Below are 17,858 nucleotides of genomic sequence, written 5' to 3' on the forward strand. Positions count from 1 at the left end.
ATATATATATATATATAGAGAGAGAGAGAGAGCAGAGAAGAGAGAGAAGAGAGAAGAGAGAGAGAGAGTTGAGCTAGAATATATCGGTAGTAAACAGCGTTTTAATCCGATTTAATTTTCGATGATAGAACTTACAAATGACGATCGGCTTCCGTTGAACATGATCTAATAACAACTTGAAGTATTTAGAAATCAAATTTACAATCTTTTCGACATTCATTTTTAATCTAATAGATCAAGGGTTTTCAAAATTTTGTATTTTAATGTCGATAAGAGGTCGTTTCTTGTTTTAATCGTGCGTAAAGATTATCCTAATCAATTGATTTTTGTTTAAGAAAATTCTTTAAACTATTTTAAAACAAGTTTATCTCTTGATCTGATTACAAGACTCTATCATTATTTTTAAGAGTATTCGATTTTCATACCTTCATTTTTCTGTCCACTTGGGCCTCCGTTTGGTTCGGGTTAAGGAAAAATAACTTATTCCAGGGATCGACGTTAAAAGTTCAGGGTTAAAGTGGGGTTAAAGTTTTTTTGTGTTTTGGTTGGGGGTTAGAGTTAGTCTAGAATTAATGCAAAAATAGTAATTTGTTGAGTAGGTGGTAAAAAGATAATGATTGATAAGAAGGATAAATGATTGGTGGAGTATGTGTGATAAAAAAGATAGTGGGTTATTATGAATAAAAATAAGTGTTGGTTGAGAGTTTGGTGGGTTAGGTGAGGTTGTTAACTCCGGATAATTTAATTAAGGTGGGGTAGCTAACCCCACCCATTTTTTGGGAATGTTTGGGGATAAAATGAGGTTAAAGGTATTCCACCCCTTAACCCCGCACCCAAACAAGAGCTTGATGGATAAAAGAACGAAAGTGTGTGAAATTTGATTTTAGTAGTTTAAATGGTTTAGATCATATTTAACGGGAGTCGATCGTCAATTTGAAGCTTCTTAATCATCGAAAAACAAATCGGTAGTAAACAGCGGCTCGTTTACTACGGAAAAAGATAGTTAAAAAAATTTTAGGCCAACTCTCTCTCCCCTCTCTCTCTCTATATATATATATATATATATATTAGTTTAATTACTATATTTTATGAGTAAAATTGTAAAAAATTTATGGTATAAAAAAATTTATATTTAATAAGAGTAATATTAGCTCTACATAATATATAATTCTGGTGTTATATAATAATATATATATATATATATATATAGGTAGAGTGAGACTACTATGGGCTATCGGAAGCACGGAGTCCTTCCGTGGCTTTCCAGCTCGTTTCGATGTTTAGCGACTTTCGAAATCGTCGATCGGCTCCGTTAAATTTGACTAAGAGTATTTTGAAGTATCTAGGAAATAAAATTTATGATTTACGATATTATTTGCCTAGTGAACGAAGGGCTCAAACATCAACGTTGAAAATAAAAATCTTACAAAATGTAATAATATGACATATAAAATTTTAAATCAAGATATTGATTCTGTTTTTGCATAGTATATAAAGAATTTTTCTATCAAATTTCATGTAATTGTGGATATTTCTATATCCGTTAAACTTGTAAACGGCTCAATACGGAACTTTGAAATTTATTGATTTTGAGCCGCATTCGATCACTAGACAAATGATATCGTAAAATCAAAATTTATTTTCTAGGTACTCCAAAATACTCTAGATCAAAATTTTTAACGAGCGATCGACGATTCGAAAGTCCGCACATCGAAAACGAGCTGAAAGAACAGAAGGCTCCGTGCACGATAGCAGTATATAGTAGCCTCACTCTATATATTATATATATATATATAATATATATATATATATATTATATAACGTATGAGTAACTATGCTGTCGAAAGATAGAGAGTTCGAATACTTTCGATTTTTTGACACTTTGATCTAGAATTATAAATATAAAAACCAATTATATATTGCTACAAGTACTTAATATAAAAACTGATATATTGACAAATTTATATGCCAACTCCAACTGCATATACAATTCGATCATAATTTAGTACATCAACAAAATATAAAAATAATAATACTCCTATTTTTCTAAATATTATTAATATTTTAACATGTACATATATTTATGCAACATGTACAATTGAATATATTGTCAACATATATTAATATTAATTACCGACTAGCAAAACAAAGTAATTAATATATATAGCACTCCAGGCCCAGTGGAAAATATAAAATAAGCCATTTGATTGGAACAGAAGAGCCAAATAGTAGTAATAATAATAATAATAATTAATATTTTTGAAAAACTTTTGAGTTACGTGGATCATTCTCCTGCGGGCGACGCACGCATGGATAATTTATTATTTTAATAAATAAAAATAAATAACGTACTATTATATATATATATATATATATATATATATATATATATATATATATATATATATATATATATATATATATATATATATATATGGGAAAAACTTCAAAAACCTCATGTGGTTTCGTAGTTTCTTAGTTTGCCCCTGTAGTTTAAAATGTATCAAATTGCCCCCTTATGGTTTCATTTTTATCTTTTCGGTAACTTTTTCGTTAATATTTCATTAAATTATATACAAAAAAATTTCAGATATCCATCTAAATTTATCAAATATTCACTATAGTACCCTTTAATTTTAACTTTATTACTGATTTAAGAAAAAAAATAATGAAATTGATAAGAAAAAGAGAAAAAAGAAACCACAGGAGAGCAAATTGATATATTTTAAATCATAGAAGGGTCAAATGAGAAACCACAAAACCACAGGGGGGATTTTTGAAGTTTTCCCATATATATATCGTGCGTGCGTCGGGGGACGTACGTAATGCGGTGGGTTCACTATTCCCTCGCGAATGCTCTACGCACCTGCGCCTCTACCAGTGAAGCACAGTTGAATCTCGGGGTTAGTGCTCGCACGAGGCGAGTGCGCGTGTCGGCGTGTGGCGGAGCGCTGCGGCAGCGGCCGAGCACGCGCCCGCACGTGCCCGCCAGAGGGAATGAACCAACGGTTTACACCTGCGTTAAAAACTGCTCCACTTGAGGCTTAGATTGCGTAGCCCAATTATTAATTAATATAATATAATAAACATTATTCCAGATGACAAAAGAACTATTCATTCATTCCTTTATTCATTCTTACACATAATCACTGTCTTATTGAGTATTTTATTATTGCCTTCCATTTGATATTAAAATATGTTTTGAAGTTAATTAATTAAGTGATGCATGAGCAAGCTACGACAAGCTTAAACTATCGTTTTCATATGTATTATTATTATTATTATCTATTCATATTCATCAACTTTCGTTGGACGGTGACTAAATATAACTATCAAAATCGTCAGTATTACCTCTGGCGGTGTTATCGCGCACCCTGGGCCTTTCCAATATTACCTTTTGACCCATCAACAGTGTAATGATAATGATGATATATCCCTTGATGTTTGCTTTTACATGAAACTAAAGTCCCAAAATTCTTGATGTTTGCTTTTACATGAAACTAAAGTCCCAAAATTATTTTCAATAACTTTATGTTGAAACGAATATCTCCAAAAAGATTTAATCAAATTAGACAGGAATACAAAATTACTCGGAAAACAGTTCTTCGAGTGACTTGTAAAGCAAGAAAGTGCCAATTCAAGGAATATATAAATAAAAATAATAATTTTATATGTATTTCTTTCAAAATTTTGAAATTATGAATTTATCTCTACAAAATTTAATTATTAAATTAATATATATTTTTAAACCTTCAAAATATAACATTTGTGTTTTGTGTGGAGTTGAGGTGGAGGTAGTAAACCATCTTCTGACGAAATGTATGGTTTCCAAGTACCTCTTCATTTCGTCCCCTCGAGAGCTCCATGCCCTTACTTTGCTCGAGAAAGTTTATATATACCATATGGGAGAAGCTGCGGGGGAAGGGGACACCGACGGACAGGTTTAAGGCCCAGAGCCTTGTCGCGGCCCTTTGGTGGACAACTTGGGATGTCAGAAATAATGCTATTTTACGGAACCAACCCTTTGACGTTCTCTCTGCTGCTCATCGTGCTGAGGCATTGGCAAAGGAGTGGGCCGCCCTTTGTTGAGCCAGGGGACGCGCGTGTTGTTACCTCACATTGCCTCGACGAGTATATCTAGTCTGTGCTAGGGGTCGTATGTATTCCAGTTTCCTATTTACTTTCTTTATTTCTTTTTATTTGTTTTCCCTCCCGAGGCCATGGCTGTCTCAATCTATGTAGCTAAATTTATTTTGTTATAGAATGAAACGGGTAGCGTGCTAGCTATATCTCATAAAAAAAACCTTCAAAATATATAATTTTATCTCCTTAAGTTGACTATCGTTAGTTTCCCATTAAATAAACAATGACACGATTTAAAATGAAATATTAAAAATAATAAATAATGTTAAGTACAATTAAAAGGGTAAATTCTACGTTTTGGTTTTCACACTATGGATGACACCTTGGTCTTTAAACTATAATTAACTTGCTATAATAATTATTCGAACTTTCAAAATTATTGCAATTAAGATTCACAACCTATTTTAGTTTATTAAATATTGACGGATAAGTGATAAAGAAGTGATATAACATCTTACTTATTAGTGCCCATCAATCACAATTTTGTTACATCACCTCTACATTAGTAATATATTAATTTTTAATCAACTAAATCATTTTATAGAACTTGATTACAATAATTTTATAAGCTCTAACCGAAAATTCGTATAAATTAAAGTTTGAGAACTAAAGTGTCACATGTCTCATAGTTTGAGGACCAAAAATGTAATTTACCCTTACTACAAATATATTTATTTAAGAATATAATGTTTATTTATTAAAATAATGTCAACTTTATCTTTAACATTTAACGACGAAAAATATACAAATTTGTTTTTTTTTTTTTGAGAAATGTCATTTAATGAGAAGATGAACATAGTTACAAAGTTGAGACAACAAGGCCACGGAGAATAAAAAGAGAAAAAAAGACGAAACAGAAGCCCCGTACTGATCGAACTACATTCAAAAAAAATTAATGAACCCGGAACACTTACCAAAGCCTCCTATGCTCCGTAATCTCAACTAGTAGTTGGTACAAGTTAATTATCCTCTTATGAAATTCTTATGTTTCTTTACTCTCAAAAAAAAAAAAAAAAAATCTTATGTTTCTCTCCCGTCACAGAACCCAGTAGATCGTAGCAATTGTTGTTATTTTTTTTTTCTTCGGAAGGTATCTGCAACTGAACATTTTGTCACCCAAAAATGATTAACCAAGGTGTACAATAGTATAACGCCCTTGTTCGCAAGGAGACAATTCAACAATACTTTGGTACGTAGCCGCACAATAAACAAACAAATGATCTAATATCTCTGTTTCTTCAGAACAGCGCACGCACGTCTCCTCACCCCTGCCACCATCTTTTACCAAGATTATCAACGGAGAAAAGTATTTTTGAAGAGATATTTTTAATAACTAAAATTTTGTAGAAATCAATATCAAATTTCATTGCTTTCTAAAAAATTCTAATATGTAGTTAATCCCACAAGAAAAAAAAAACAAAAACAAAAAAAATCCCTCCAGCACCTGGCAATGATCGATCACTTTAAGGGCATGTTTGGTTCATGATTGGAATAGAAATGGAAAATAGAATTGGATTGCTTTGGAATGGAAAATAGAATGACGAATCACCCAAAAATGTTTGGTTCATTATTGGAATGAAAATCGGAATGAAAATTTAAAATTGTTGAGAGAGGGTTTTGATTAAGAGAGAGGAAAGTGATGAAGGGAGAGGAGGTAAGTGTTGATAAAAGACGATTTTGAATAGTATACTTTGGAATGAGCCAATCCAGGATTCAAAGTCGGATTGAATCATAAATGGATTTGATCATTTCCATTCCGGAGTGGAATGAAAATCGGAATCCGATTCTTATAAAACAAACGACAACTATCGGAATCAATAAATTCCATTCGGATTCCATAATTTAAAATAGGAGAACCAAACATGCCCTAAAGGTTCAGTTCGACGGCTTCGAACTCGCAGCCCAGGTTGTAGAACTTTCTTATGAGCAGATTTTCACGTTTGCAGACAAAAAGAGGCCCAAATATGGGCCGACTGAGCCCAGTACTGCCAGAATTTAAAACCGACCTATGTATTTAGCCCAAGCCCAACTCTAGCCCAGCCCAATTAGTTTAACAATAACAAGCCCATTTATTCATGTTCCTTCTCCTTTTGCGCCTTTCGCACTCCGAACGTGGAAATGCATTCTCTTGACGAACACCCAACCGAGATTCCCTCGGCCTCCTCTATATAAATAATGAATAAATAAATAAATACACCATTAGAGCCTTCAACGGGCGAATAAGAGAAGCGCAACATTAGGGTTCGGGATCTTACGTTCTTGCTAGGTATGTGGAGTAATCAAATTTTTATCATCTTTTTGCGCGTTTGAATCTCTAAAGCACGAGTTTGTTTTTCGTTCTTTGCAATAATTGCATCCGCTTATTAGGGTTTTATAAGTTGGGGGTTTCAAATTGATCCTTATGGGTTTGGTAAAAGGGTTTTGAGTCCTTACTCGGAAAAATCTAGCTAAGATGCAAGAAATTACCCTGAAATGTTGCGATTTTGTAGATTACCTGCCGATGTTTCGAAACCTACCGGTTTGATCTGTAAGCAAGGCGATTGTTTTCGCCGATTGGAACAATGATGGAGGAGGCAGAGCGATGAAATCTTGATTTTGAAGGTTGCTACGCATTTGATTCTAATATTACAGGGGCCGATCCTTTTCATGGCAAAAAAAAGGAGCTAATGATTAAATCACGATATGTTCGGGGGCGTCCTTGCAACTTTGCCGTAGAAATTTTATCAAATTTCACCTTTAGCTCTCTTTGGAATCCACCATATGCTGCGAAGTCATCCTCTCTGTTGTGAATCTCTAGTTTGATCATTGATGGCTCGATAATAAGTACTACTTTTTGTTTCAGAGTGTGATGCTTTATTTAAGATGAGCACACTCCATGGCTTGTGAACAGCTAAACTATATATATATGTATATATATATTGGCTTCTTTTTATGAATATTCTTTAACAATCAATGACTTGGTTTTCCTCTGCAGAATGATAATCGTGCGAAAATGCTGTTGCAGTCCATTCTGGAGTTACCTGGTGATAGGTAATTTGTGAAGTTGGACTCGATGTACTGAACAATGTTCGGACTCAGATCCATCTTATCTAGGTCGTATTTTGCTGTCTCGCATTCATGCTTTACGACAAGACCTTCTCGGCAATATGCTGCTTTTATTACCTCTTCAAGGTGCGGAAGTGATAATTTTTCAACCGCATCAGGTGCCTCGGCACTTAACATGCTAAAGTCTGTAGACCGTTGTCTGCCGAATATTGGGGATGGAAAGAACAGAATATTGCCTCTATCAGCTCATGTGGAATATCAAGAATGCCAAACTAATTTTTATTTGACGTATCCAAGAAGATCCTTGAGTGGTAGCAGTTGGCTAGCGAAAACTATGTCGCAATCTCGAAGCAATATAGTATCGATATGCTCGTCTGCTATGATTGCCGGTCGAGTGTATTCATCGCAGGCAGGCGGAAAACGAGATGGTCTTCAAAACTCCGTCTCAAATGATGCAGCAACCGCAGACGCTTCTAATGGTGGGACTGCTGATGCTGTAGGGAATGATTGGGTCAATACGCTAAATAACGCTCGTCAATCTGCTCTAGATGCTATTGCTGCCGCCGGCATTAAAGCTAAGGAGTTGAAGGATGCAGTCACGCCTCATATACAACAGCTATATGACTCACATCCTTATTTGGAACAGGTAATTGTACCAGTTAGTGGAACTTTGTTCGGAACAGTACTGGCTTGGTTCATTTTGCCAAGAATCTTAAGGAGGCTTCACAAATACGCAGCACAAAGTCCTTTTACAGTTTTAGTGGGGAGCTCAAGTAAGGAACACGTATCTTACCAAAACAGCCTGTGGGGTGCTCTTGAAGACCCTGCAAGATACCTTATTACCTTTATGGCATTCTCTCAATTGTGAGACTCATACTGATCTTTTAACATAATGTACAACTTTTTTTTTTTTTTTCCTTCGCTGTCTTTGACTTTTGAAGTATTGATAGTCATAAGTTCGCTTCCTCACTGCAGAGAAGTTTTTAGATTTTTGTGAATATTTCCTTAAAATTTTTGAGAAAAGCATCACTTACCAAATATGACTCTTTTATGTATAATTTCCATTTCAACTTCTAGCTGTATAGGCATGCCATACTATATCTGACTTCATATACTTAACACCATCATTCTGGCTCTTTTTTCATTACCATTGTTCTTTCAGCTCCAGCTGATCATAGATCATTGCAAGTTCTGTTCTGGTGATCACAATTCATTGCAAGTTCCGGACGGTTAAAAAATTAGTTTAGAAGACCCGATGCTGTGTCATTTTTTGTTCCCAGCCTGTGTATATTTGGGGGACTTGGAATCCACCTATTATTAGGCAGCCAAAATGAAGCTAGATTTCCATCAACAAACTTATCCATTATATGGATGTAAAACACAACCGTTTGGATTTTCCTATACCATATGCTAGCAATTCTTGGTTAAACATTTTAAACTGTTGACTAACTACTATTGTCTTTTCTAGAGCTGTGATGACTGCACCAAGCACTTCAGAATATTTTCCACAAGTACAAAGGGCTGCTGTTGTTCTTTCTTTTTTGTGGTTTCTTCATAGATGGAAAACCAATTTTTTCACCAATGCTATGGCCAACCAAGTCACAACAGGTGTTGATCGAGAAAGATTGTCTGCCCTGGATAAGATTTCATCGCTAAGCTTAATGGTGCTTGGAGTTATGGCTTTAGCTGAAGCTTGTGGTGTAGCTGTGCAATCAATTTTGACTGTTGGTGGTATTGGAGGTAATATTATATTCCAAAAGGCAAAATGCTACTATTCATTTTCCTTATGGAATTTTGTAATATATCACCAGTATGTTATGTGCTTTCTGTCTATTTCCTTGAGGTTATAAATTATACAACTCTGACATGCCTATGCTTGGATGATGATTAACAGTGTTATTTGGAATCTTCTTTATGTTAAATTTAGAATCTTTCAAATAACTTGAATACGTCTTGTGTTATTTTCTAATACATTGCAATGTTTTTGGATATATATTAAAATATTAAGCTGTGCCTTACTGTTCATACTTGACGTTCTTTTGATGGATTATTCATGTGTGACTCGAATTCTAACAAAGGAATCTTAACTGTTCAGCTAAGCTATCATTTTCAAGTTATTTCTTGTTAATTTATTCCAGTTGTTCTTTAATTTTGCAATTCCTTTTGGCGTGAATTTGACTAATGTTTCATGATACAACATAATTCCAAGATGTCTACCCAATCTATTCAGTAAAACCCTTCTGAATAACAGATATTTGGATTGAGGGTTCAACTTTATGCTGTAGCTTGTAATAGTTCTTTGACATGTCCAAAAGCCTGCGCAATGCTCAGTTCATGTAATTCGGTAAGAGAATAACTCACACTTAAAAGAAACATTAGATTCGTAAATAAGTCCTACAGAAGAGGTAGAATCTGAAGAAATAATGCACTAAGTTGCGGATTTTGAACTGCTAGTTCCATTGGAAGGACTAAATGCTAATGTAAATACAATGTTAAGTGAAAAGGAATAGAAAGAGTAGTGGAAGAAATTGTTACTGAGATTGTAATTGTAGCCTTTAGGGTAAGCAAGTAACCAATTAACAATGCTTTTACCATGTATGGAGTTCCTTTGTGCCATTGCCTACTTAATTCTAAACAATCTTACTTTGATTAGCCAATAAAAAGAGGAAAAAATCCAGTGGAACTGTGCATTATAGATATTAAGCAACCAATTATGCTTAAACATGCTTTTGAAAATTCTGATTAATATTTATGTATTTCTTGGCCTTTTGCAATATGCCTTCTTATCATTTTTTTATGTAGTTTTGAAGTATGATATGATCAAACTTTATTTGAACCTTGTTCTAGGTGTCGCTACCGCATTTGCTGCTAGAGATATCCTTGGTAACATTCTCAGTGGGTTCTCTTTGCAATTCTCAAAACCTTTCTCAGTGGGGGACAATATAAAGGTTTTTTTTTTTTCCCTCCTCCCTTCTATATGCAATTTTTCCCTAGCAGCCATGTGCTTCTTGTTTTCTAGCTTTCCCTGATTATTATCAGATGTCTTATTCTTAACTTTTCAGCCTCTTCAATCTTGAGACAACATAATAGCGGATGTCAAATAATAATTTAAGTTAACATAGTAGAGGTATTACGTCCCGTTACTTTCTGATTCTACGTCAAGAATGTAAATATTTGTTAATAGTAACTCAAGCGATTAAAAAAGGTGATGCAGGTAAGGCATAATTTCGTGCGGATTGTGACAGGTCAAAAGTATCCTATTGACTTTGTGTAAATGTTGCATAGATATTGGGCAGTTTAAATCCTTTGGGAGCTTGAATGCCTGTGGCTATGGGATATATTTTGAACATAACTGTTTAGTTGCATATGAGTTTTTTTTTTTAAATCCCAAAGTTAAAGATGCTGTGTGTATCAGGCAAATTGAAGAAATCTGTTTTACAAGAATGTCTATGAACTATTGTGCATTTTATCTTTGAATCTCAAATCTGTTAATCTAAAAATTTATTTCACTAGTTTTGCCCACCGTTTTCCTTGCCTGAAAATAATTCTTTTTTTTGTTGAGAATTACAAACAATTCTTTTCTCTCATCAGAAATCCGGAGCTCTTCACATGTCATATGTGGCCGATGCCTATTTTTATATTGCATTGTTTAGTATACAATTTTTAAGAATTTCATTATGAAATTTGAGTTTTTATTACCGATATTTTAATTTCTCGAGTTTGCAGGCTGGATCAATAGAAGGGCAAGTGGTGGAAGTTGGACTCACTACCACTTCTTTGATCAATCCAGAAAAGTTTCCTGTCATAGTTCCAAACTCACTATTCTCCAGTCAGGTGCGCAATGTGACATGCCTCCCTTTCTGGATGTGTTTTGCATGACTCGAGTATTTCAAGCTATGTTGTCTATCATTCTTCAATTGTTGAGCTCCAAACAAAGAAAGAATTCAAATGCTTATGCATATATTTTCTCTCTTCTCCTTTCTATGTGCACGCTCCATGCACATGATTCGTGAATATTTCTATACAAGAAAGAGTGTGTGCATAAATAGGGACAGTTATAGATGCAATTTCGTGCGCATCTTTGTATAACAAAATTGAAAAGTTCAGTTTTAGGCGTTTAATCTGGTAGTTGATTGACCCTAGATACCGAAGAAATGGTAAGATTCTCCTGCTTGCTAATTTAAAGGCTAGTGAAAGGAAGAGACCATGGAAATGATATGAACTAGATTTCTTCTGTTGTAGATCTGTAGATCACCTGTCCTCTTATTGACACTGAATAATAACTCATATTCCTCATTGTTATGCAAACATTAGTTTCCATTATCATCCTTTTGTGGATTGATAATACCACAACTTTTCCCGCTCAAATTATAATACCGTCCTTATATTACCGCTTGGTTTGTGTTCTCTGAGGGTATGCAAGTATTTCAAATTTACATGTCTGTTTAAGGCTGAGAACCCATGGTTGCGATTGAAGACGTGACCTGAGTGTTATATATTTTCCACTTGTTGTTCTACTTATATCTTGAGACCTTTCAAGCAATATTCATTAATTCATGGTTACATCTTGCAAACCATGCAGGTGATAGTGAATAAATCACGTGCTCAATGGCGTGCTAGTGTTACGAAAGTTCCTTTAAGAATCAAGGATATAGAAAAGATTCCCCCTGTGTCAGAGGAGATCAAAGCTATGCTAAGAGCAAATCCGAACATTTTTTTAGGAAATGATGCACCTTGCTGTTACCTCTCTCGACTAGAAGTTTCATTCGCAGAGCTTACTATCGGATGCAATCTCAAAGCTATGGTATGCTTTCTCTCTCGTTTTCTCCTCATGTTTCTTTCTCAGTATAAATTGCTCATTGCTTTTGGTTTTTAGGTTAAAAATTCTGAAGCTAGTGAATAATGTGCACATGCCAGTTAATATGTTTTTCAAGGAAATTGATTTTGTAGGCCATTGTGTAAAGCATGTAGTTAGTATGAGTACTCAAGTTCATAATGCACTGTTGAAGACATACTATCTTTAAACCCATTACTTTGAAGCTCTCTAGGCTTCAAGGCCTGCTGCTCTTGGTTTTCTTCAGCTGTATAGCATTCACTTTATGATCATTTTATTGTAGGTGTTGGCAAGCATTGCTAGGTGTTTAATTGTTTTTTGGTTAACTATTACTTGGGGAGAAGTTACAAGTATAAATTTTTATCACTACTCTCTAGTTTTATGGTGAAAAAATGATCTTCAATGTCAATTTACGTCTAGGTTTCTAGATTACTAGGAGTCATATCCCTTTGTCCTTGAAACATGTTAGAGATTCACTGCAAAACATAAAACTATATAAACTGCAAAGGAAGCAAAGGAAAGAATTGGTGAAGCTTTTGTCAAAGAAGATGGAGAAGAGGAAAAGGGCCTAAGTTCTCATGCACCATGACTGTTACTAGCCACTTCCATGTTTAACATTCAATGCATCATTAAATCATCGGAGAGCGTTCTGGTCTGTATAAGGTTCTATTTTATCAGACTAGTCATGAATGATTGCGTGTTTTCTCATATGTCAAAACAAATTATTAGACAAAATGAAGTCTAATTATACGGACTTTGAAATCTTAGTGCATGCTTTTATGTTTATTGGTTATTAAATAGTATATTCGAATATATTCCTGTATCTGTATGGTTATTTTTTTTTCTGCTTTAACCGACAATAACATTTGCTTTTTCGTGAATTGTAGAGAAAAGATGAGTTGTTTGCGGCAGAACAAGATATTCTACTGCAAGCTGCAAGGATCATCAGGAAACACGGTGCCGAACTAGGAAGCACCCAACAGTAGTGAAAAGCCTCCTGTAGATGGTGCAAGTGATACATTTTGCTGTGCTGTACAAATGTTTTGCATGCACACGTGTTCCAATGCGTCTCAGACGAACTGTTGCGGAGTTTAATTTCAAATTTTTTCCAAGTTTGTATCCAAGCATCATGATCTTCTTTCCTTGTATCAACTTTCATTGTAAATCAAGTATCAGCTTTTTTCCTCTTCAGTACTGAGGTCTGGAGTTGATTATCACCAAGCCATGAAAGTGGTGGCTTCTTACATCATATTGGCCCTATGGGCACTAGGAACTTGGTACTCTTAAAACCACACTACTGTTTGCTACAGCATCATAAGACTAAAGAAGTACAAATGTGACGATATCTTTCTGATAGATGAGGTTTACAATTTATCAAAATGTATGTACGAAGCTAGGAGCTTACAAGTAATTGAGAAGTATATTTGAATCAGGGCGTTCACTTTAGAGCATGTTTGTTGGGATGAAAATGGGGTGGAAGTGGAGAGAGGAAAAGTCAATTTTGTTATAAACGATTATTTCTATTGTTTCGTTGTTTGGTTCGTCGTAAAAAAGTTATGGTTGAAATTTGAGTTAATCTGAAACGGTGTAATTAATTTCGGCCCATCGTAGGTCGAAGTAAATTACGCTAAAGAAAGGTAAAGAAAAAATAATAAAATAATATTTAAATATATTTATTTATGATACTAATTATTTTTTTATTCGGTTGGGATATTTAAAATATGATAAAAATTAATTAGTTAAGTTTTAATATTTTCTTTATTTAGTTTGTACAATTAAAATATAGTTTTACATCATATACTTCTTAATGAATAGCAGNTAGTTAAGTTTTAATATTTTCTTTATTTAGTTTGTACAATTAAAATATAATAAAAAATAATTAATTAAGAATTAATTTTTTTACTTTATAATTTTATTATTGTATTACTATAATTTATGTAAAAAATAATAATTTAGTTATTTTAAATTAAATTTTAATTATATAAAACTATAATTATATTATTTTTATTTATTATATTATTTATTATTTATATATAAAGTATAGTTTTACATCATATACTTCTTAATGAATAGCAGAATTAATAAAACTTCACTTTTATAACTGTAAAATAAATAACAAAAAAAAAAAAAAATTTATCGAACTCTATTTCAACTCAAAATTCATTTCAACCCAAAATTCAGCTTATGTAAAGTAACATGCCCTTTGAGTTAATTAAGCTAAACACGCGCCAAATATAAAAAAGTTAAAATGCACAAAATTTATCTAAATTATAAATAAATGGAACTTGCGTATGTACGCACTATAAAGTTTTAAATTTAGTCATAATGGATGTACGAGTTCTTATTTATTTATTTGGGGTTGGCTACATCAACAAGCAGCTTTCTCGACCCCCAACAGAGTGGTTTTTCGGTCCGTGACTTCGGTCATGCAGTCCTGAAAAAAACCAATAATTCCTCCTGCGAGTACGAGTGTTCGAGCCCGGGCGGGCGCATCCGAACAAAACAATCAACGGCTCCCCGCGCTGTTTAGGTTGGTCTTTTCGAGGCCCCACCCAAACCGCCTTTTATTTTATTTTATTTTATTTTATTTTTTACTCCCATTTCACGGAATTAGCGACACGAAAACTTCCGATCCACTTTTCCGCTCCCTTCCAATGCTCTCCTCCGTCAAACACGCTTCTCCCTCCCCCCACAATTGCGAAGCCATTGGCTTTTAATGCTTGCGTTTTAACTCCGGAATCGCCCAGTGGACGTTTCCAAAACTATTTTACTAACTTTTTTTTCCTTATTAAGTTGGAGACGTAAATTTGAAGAAAGAAGAGTATTTATTGCGGAGATTTATTGCTGCTCATGTTTATCTCTCACCATTGAGTATTACGCACTTCTATAGATAGGTTGATTTTTTTTTTTTTTTTTTTTTTCTGTTGCTGTTTGACAAAGCTAGTATGCAATAAATAGGATATGACCCACTGTCTCTAACATAAACGGCAAAACCTTAATATTTAGTGCTAAAAGTTTCAAATTCGAATTCTAATTAATTAAAATTTATTTTTTAAAAAATAAATAAAATAAATAGCATGCTATATATCTTTCTTTTTTAAAAAAAATAACACAGAAGGGAAACGACGTAGAGTGTACATTATCTACAGTTTCTGATGGAGTAATAGATTAGTTTCGTGCGAAACTATTTTTGAGGCCGGCAAGGCAATGGCCTCGACCCAGTTCGGTGTATCGATACCCATCCTTACCTCACCTTACCGTCTCATAAATACCACTACCTCCCTTGCCCCGTGACTCAACTGTTTCCTATAAGTCAAGGACATGCACAAAACATCATCAAGACCCCTATTCACACAGGATGAGAGTGTGCCTAGCCAAAGAATTTTTTTTCTTTTTTTTTTTTAAAAAAAAAAAAGAAAAAAAAAAGAAGAAAAGGAAAGGTTTCCAAAACTTTTTATACTGTGTCGAGCGAGCTGAATTAACAAGAAAACAACAAAACCAATTAATTTAGAAATAAAAACAAGAAAGAAAGAGAAAGAAAGAAAGAAAGAAAGAAAGGAGGGAATTAAGGCCTCTAAATTAGACTAATCTCCCCTTCTCTGCACACGCCCACGTCGATGGTCATCGTTTTGTCTCCCTTCCTCCCCTCCTTGGGCGACGACAGCACTCTGCAGCAATTCCTCCTCGGTGACTGCAGAATAAATATATTAATTAATAATATTAAATCAACCAAAGTCCAGCTCAAATAAAATGCTACGCAGAATAATTGTCTCGAGTAAGTAGTAGCAGCAGCAGCAGCAGCAGCAGTAGGTGAAAATTGTAGGTGTTGTACCCGGTCCCAGAGGGCGGGGTCGGGCTTCTTGTAGACGAGGACGCGGTGGAGGAGGGCGGCGGGGTCGGCGATCTTCCAGCGGCAGAGGGGGTGGGGGGCGTCGGGGCGGTGGCGGTCGTAGCGGGTGAGGGTGGTGCGGCGCGCGGGGTCGAGGCGGGCGGCGGCGAGGTAGTAGACGTGGGGCCGCTGGCAGGGGTTGCGGGCGACGGGGCGCGTGTTGAAGGCGTAGGCGGTGTAGTCGGCGCGGCGGTACCAGTTGAGGAAGGTGCGCGCGGGCATCTCCATCTCCCGCGGCGACATCACCCCGCGCACCACCTGCACCGCGAACCCCCACGACACCGACACCGTCCACCGCCGCTCCCGGTCGTAGCAGATGCTCTGCTGCATCACCCCGGCCGCGTCCAGCCGCACCGGGCCCTCGAACAGCCGCCGCACCGCCGCCGCCCGCGACGCCGCCCCGGGGAACACCGGCTGCACCACGTCCAGGTGGTGCAGCGACACCAGCGGCGCCACCGGGTGCGCCGCCAGCAGCCCCAGCAGGTCGCCGTACACGTCGTACTGGTGGAACCCCGGGTGCCGCGTCAGCGGCACGCCCAGCTCCGCCATGCACGCCTGGATCCGGTCGTCGCTCCCGTACAGCGCCGGGTACCGCGCGATGCACCCGTCCTGCACCCGCGCCAGCGCCGCCGCCAGCGGCCGGCTGATCGCGAACCCGCCCCCGCCGTACGCCATCCCGTACGAGAAGTAGATGTTCTGCAGGTGGCTCTCCGACAGCGACCCGATGTAGTACGGCTGCCGGTGGTCGAACCCGCCCAGCACGCGCACCAGGTTCTCCGCCACGAACACCGTGTCGTCGTCGCCCATCACGAACCACCGCACGTCCGGCAGCCCCAGCCGGAACGTCTCCGACACGATGCGCGAGATGCGGAGGGCCGACCGGCTGCCCTGCCGGTGCGTGTACGGGAACTTCGACGTGTCGGCCGACAGCTTCAGGATCGGCAGCCCGAGCCGCGACGCGTTGGATCTGAACTCCCGCACCGGCCGGTCCAGCCACACGAACCCCCGCATCCGCCCCGGCCGCCACCACACCTTTATGTACTCCTTCCGCTTGTCCCACAGATCCGCCGACGCCGCGATCCCGAACACGATGTGCTCCAGCCCGGTCGCCGCCGCCGCCGCCGCCGCCGCAACGTTCTTCGCGGGCGCCCGGGCCGGGGGCGGGGGCGGGGGCGGGGCGGCGGAGAGGGGCGAGGGCGGGGGAGGNTTTCAAATTCGAATTCTAATTAATTAAAATTTATTTTTTAAAAAATAAATAAAATAAATAGCATGCTATATATCTTTCTTTTTTAAAAAAAATAACACAGAAGGGAAACGACGTAGAGTGTACATTATCTACAGTTTCTGATGGAGTAATAATAGATTAGTTTCGTGCGAAACTATTTTTGAGGCCGGCAAGGCAATGGCCTCGACCCAGTAAGGTGTATCGATACCCATCCTTACCTCACCTTACCGTCTCATAAATACCACTACCTCCCTTGCCCCGTGACTCAACTGTTTCCCCTATATAAGTCAAGGACATGCACAAAACATCATCAAGACCCCTATTCAGTATTCACACAGGATGAGAGTGTGCCTAGCCAAAGAATTTTTTTTTCTTTTTTTTAGAANCCACAATTGCGAAGCCATTGGCTTTTAATGCTTGCGTTTTAACTCCGGAATCGCCCAGTGGACGTTTCCAAAACTATTTTACTAACTTTTTTTTCCTTATTAAGTTGGAGACGTAAATTTGAAGAAAGAAGAGTATTTATTGCGGAGATTTATTGCTGCTCATGTTTATCTCTCACCATTGAGTATTACGCACTTCTATAGATAGGTTGATTTTTTTTTATTTTTTCTTTCCTCTCCTTTCGGATATTCTCCTCTCTTTCTTCTTCTCAAAAAAATTCTCTCCAACCCATTTTCAAAATTTGGAGCTTATTTTATATAAGGTTCCAAGGTGATTCC

At 36.9% G+C, this 17,858-nt stretch overlaps 2 protein-coding genes across 4 annotated transcripts in view; one reads left to right on the top strand and one right to left on the bottom strand.

The window, feature by feature from the left end:
- On the top strand, nt 6,251–13,376 carry LOC109707731 (mechanosensitive ion channel protein 1, mitochondrial). 3 transcript variants are annotated; one of them, XM_020229239.1, is made up of 8 exons: nt 6,251–6,409; nt 6,633–6,744; nt 7,118–8,052; nt 8,657–8,928; nt 10,036–10,136; nt 10,915–11,022; nt 11,771–11,992; nt 12,910–13,376. In XM_020229239.1, exons 3-8 carry the CDS (start codon nt 7,208–7,210, stop codon nt 13,006–13,008), a joined length of 1,647 nt encoding a protein of 548 aa, XP_020084828.1. In that variant the 5' UTR covers nt 6,251–6,409; nt 6,633–6,744; nt 7,118–7,207; the 3' UTR covers nt 13,009–13,376. The 3 variants fall into 3 exon arrangements, with proteins under 3 accessions (XP_020084828.1, XP_020084830.1, XP_020084829.1); XM_020229241.1 differs by having other exon boundaries at nt 7,118–7,834; XM_020229240.1 differs by lacking the exon at nt 6,633–6,744.
- The window catches only part of LOC109707140, a 4,952-nt gene continuing 2,544 nt past the window's right edge, over nt 15,451–17,858 (bottom strand). Inside the window, exons 2-3 of the mRNA XM_020228231.1 lie at nt 15,855–17,043; nt 15,451–15,713 (exon numbers count right to left, since the gene is read on the bottom strand). Coding sequence (XP_020083820.1) covers nt 15,597–15,713; nt 15,855–17,043 — 1,306 coding nt within the window. The 3' untranslated portion in view covers nt 15,451–15,596. The remainder of the gene's footprint in view (nt 15,714–15,854; nt 17,044–17,858) is intronic.

Source organism: Ananas comosus, linkage group 3 (genome assembly GCF_001540865.1).
Source record: "Ananas comosus cultivar F153 linkage group 3, ASM154086v1, whole genome shotgun sequence".
NCBI classification, from domain to species: domain Eukaryota; kingdom Viridiplantae; phylum Streptophyta; class Magnoliopsida; order Poales; family Bromeliaceae; genus Ananas; species Ananas comosus.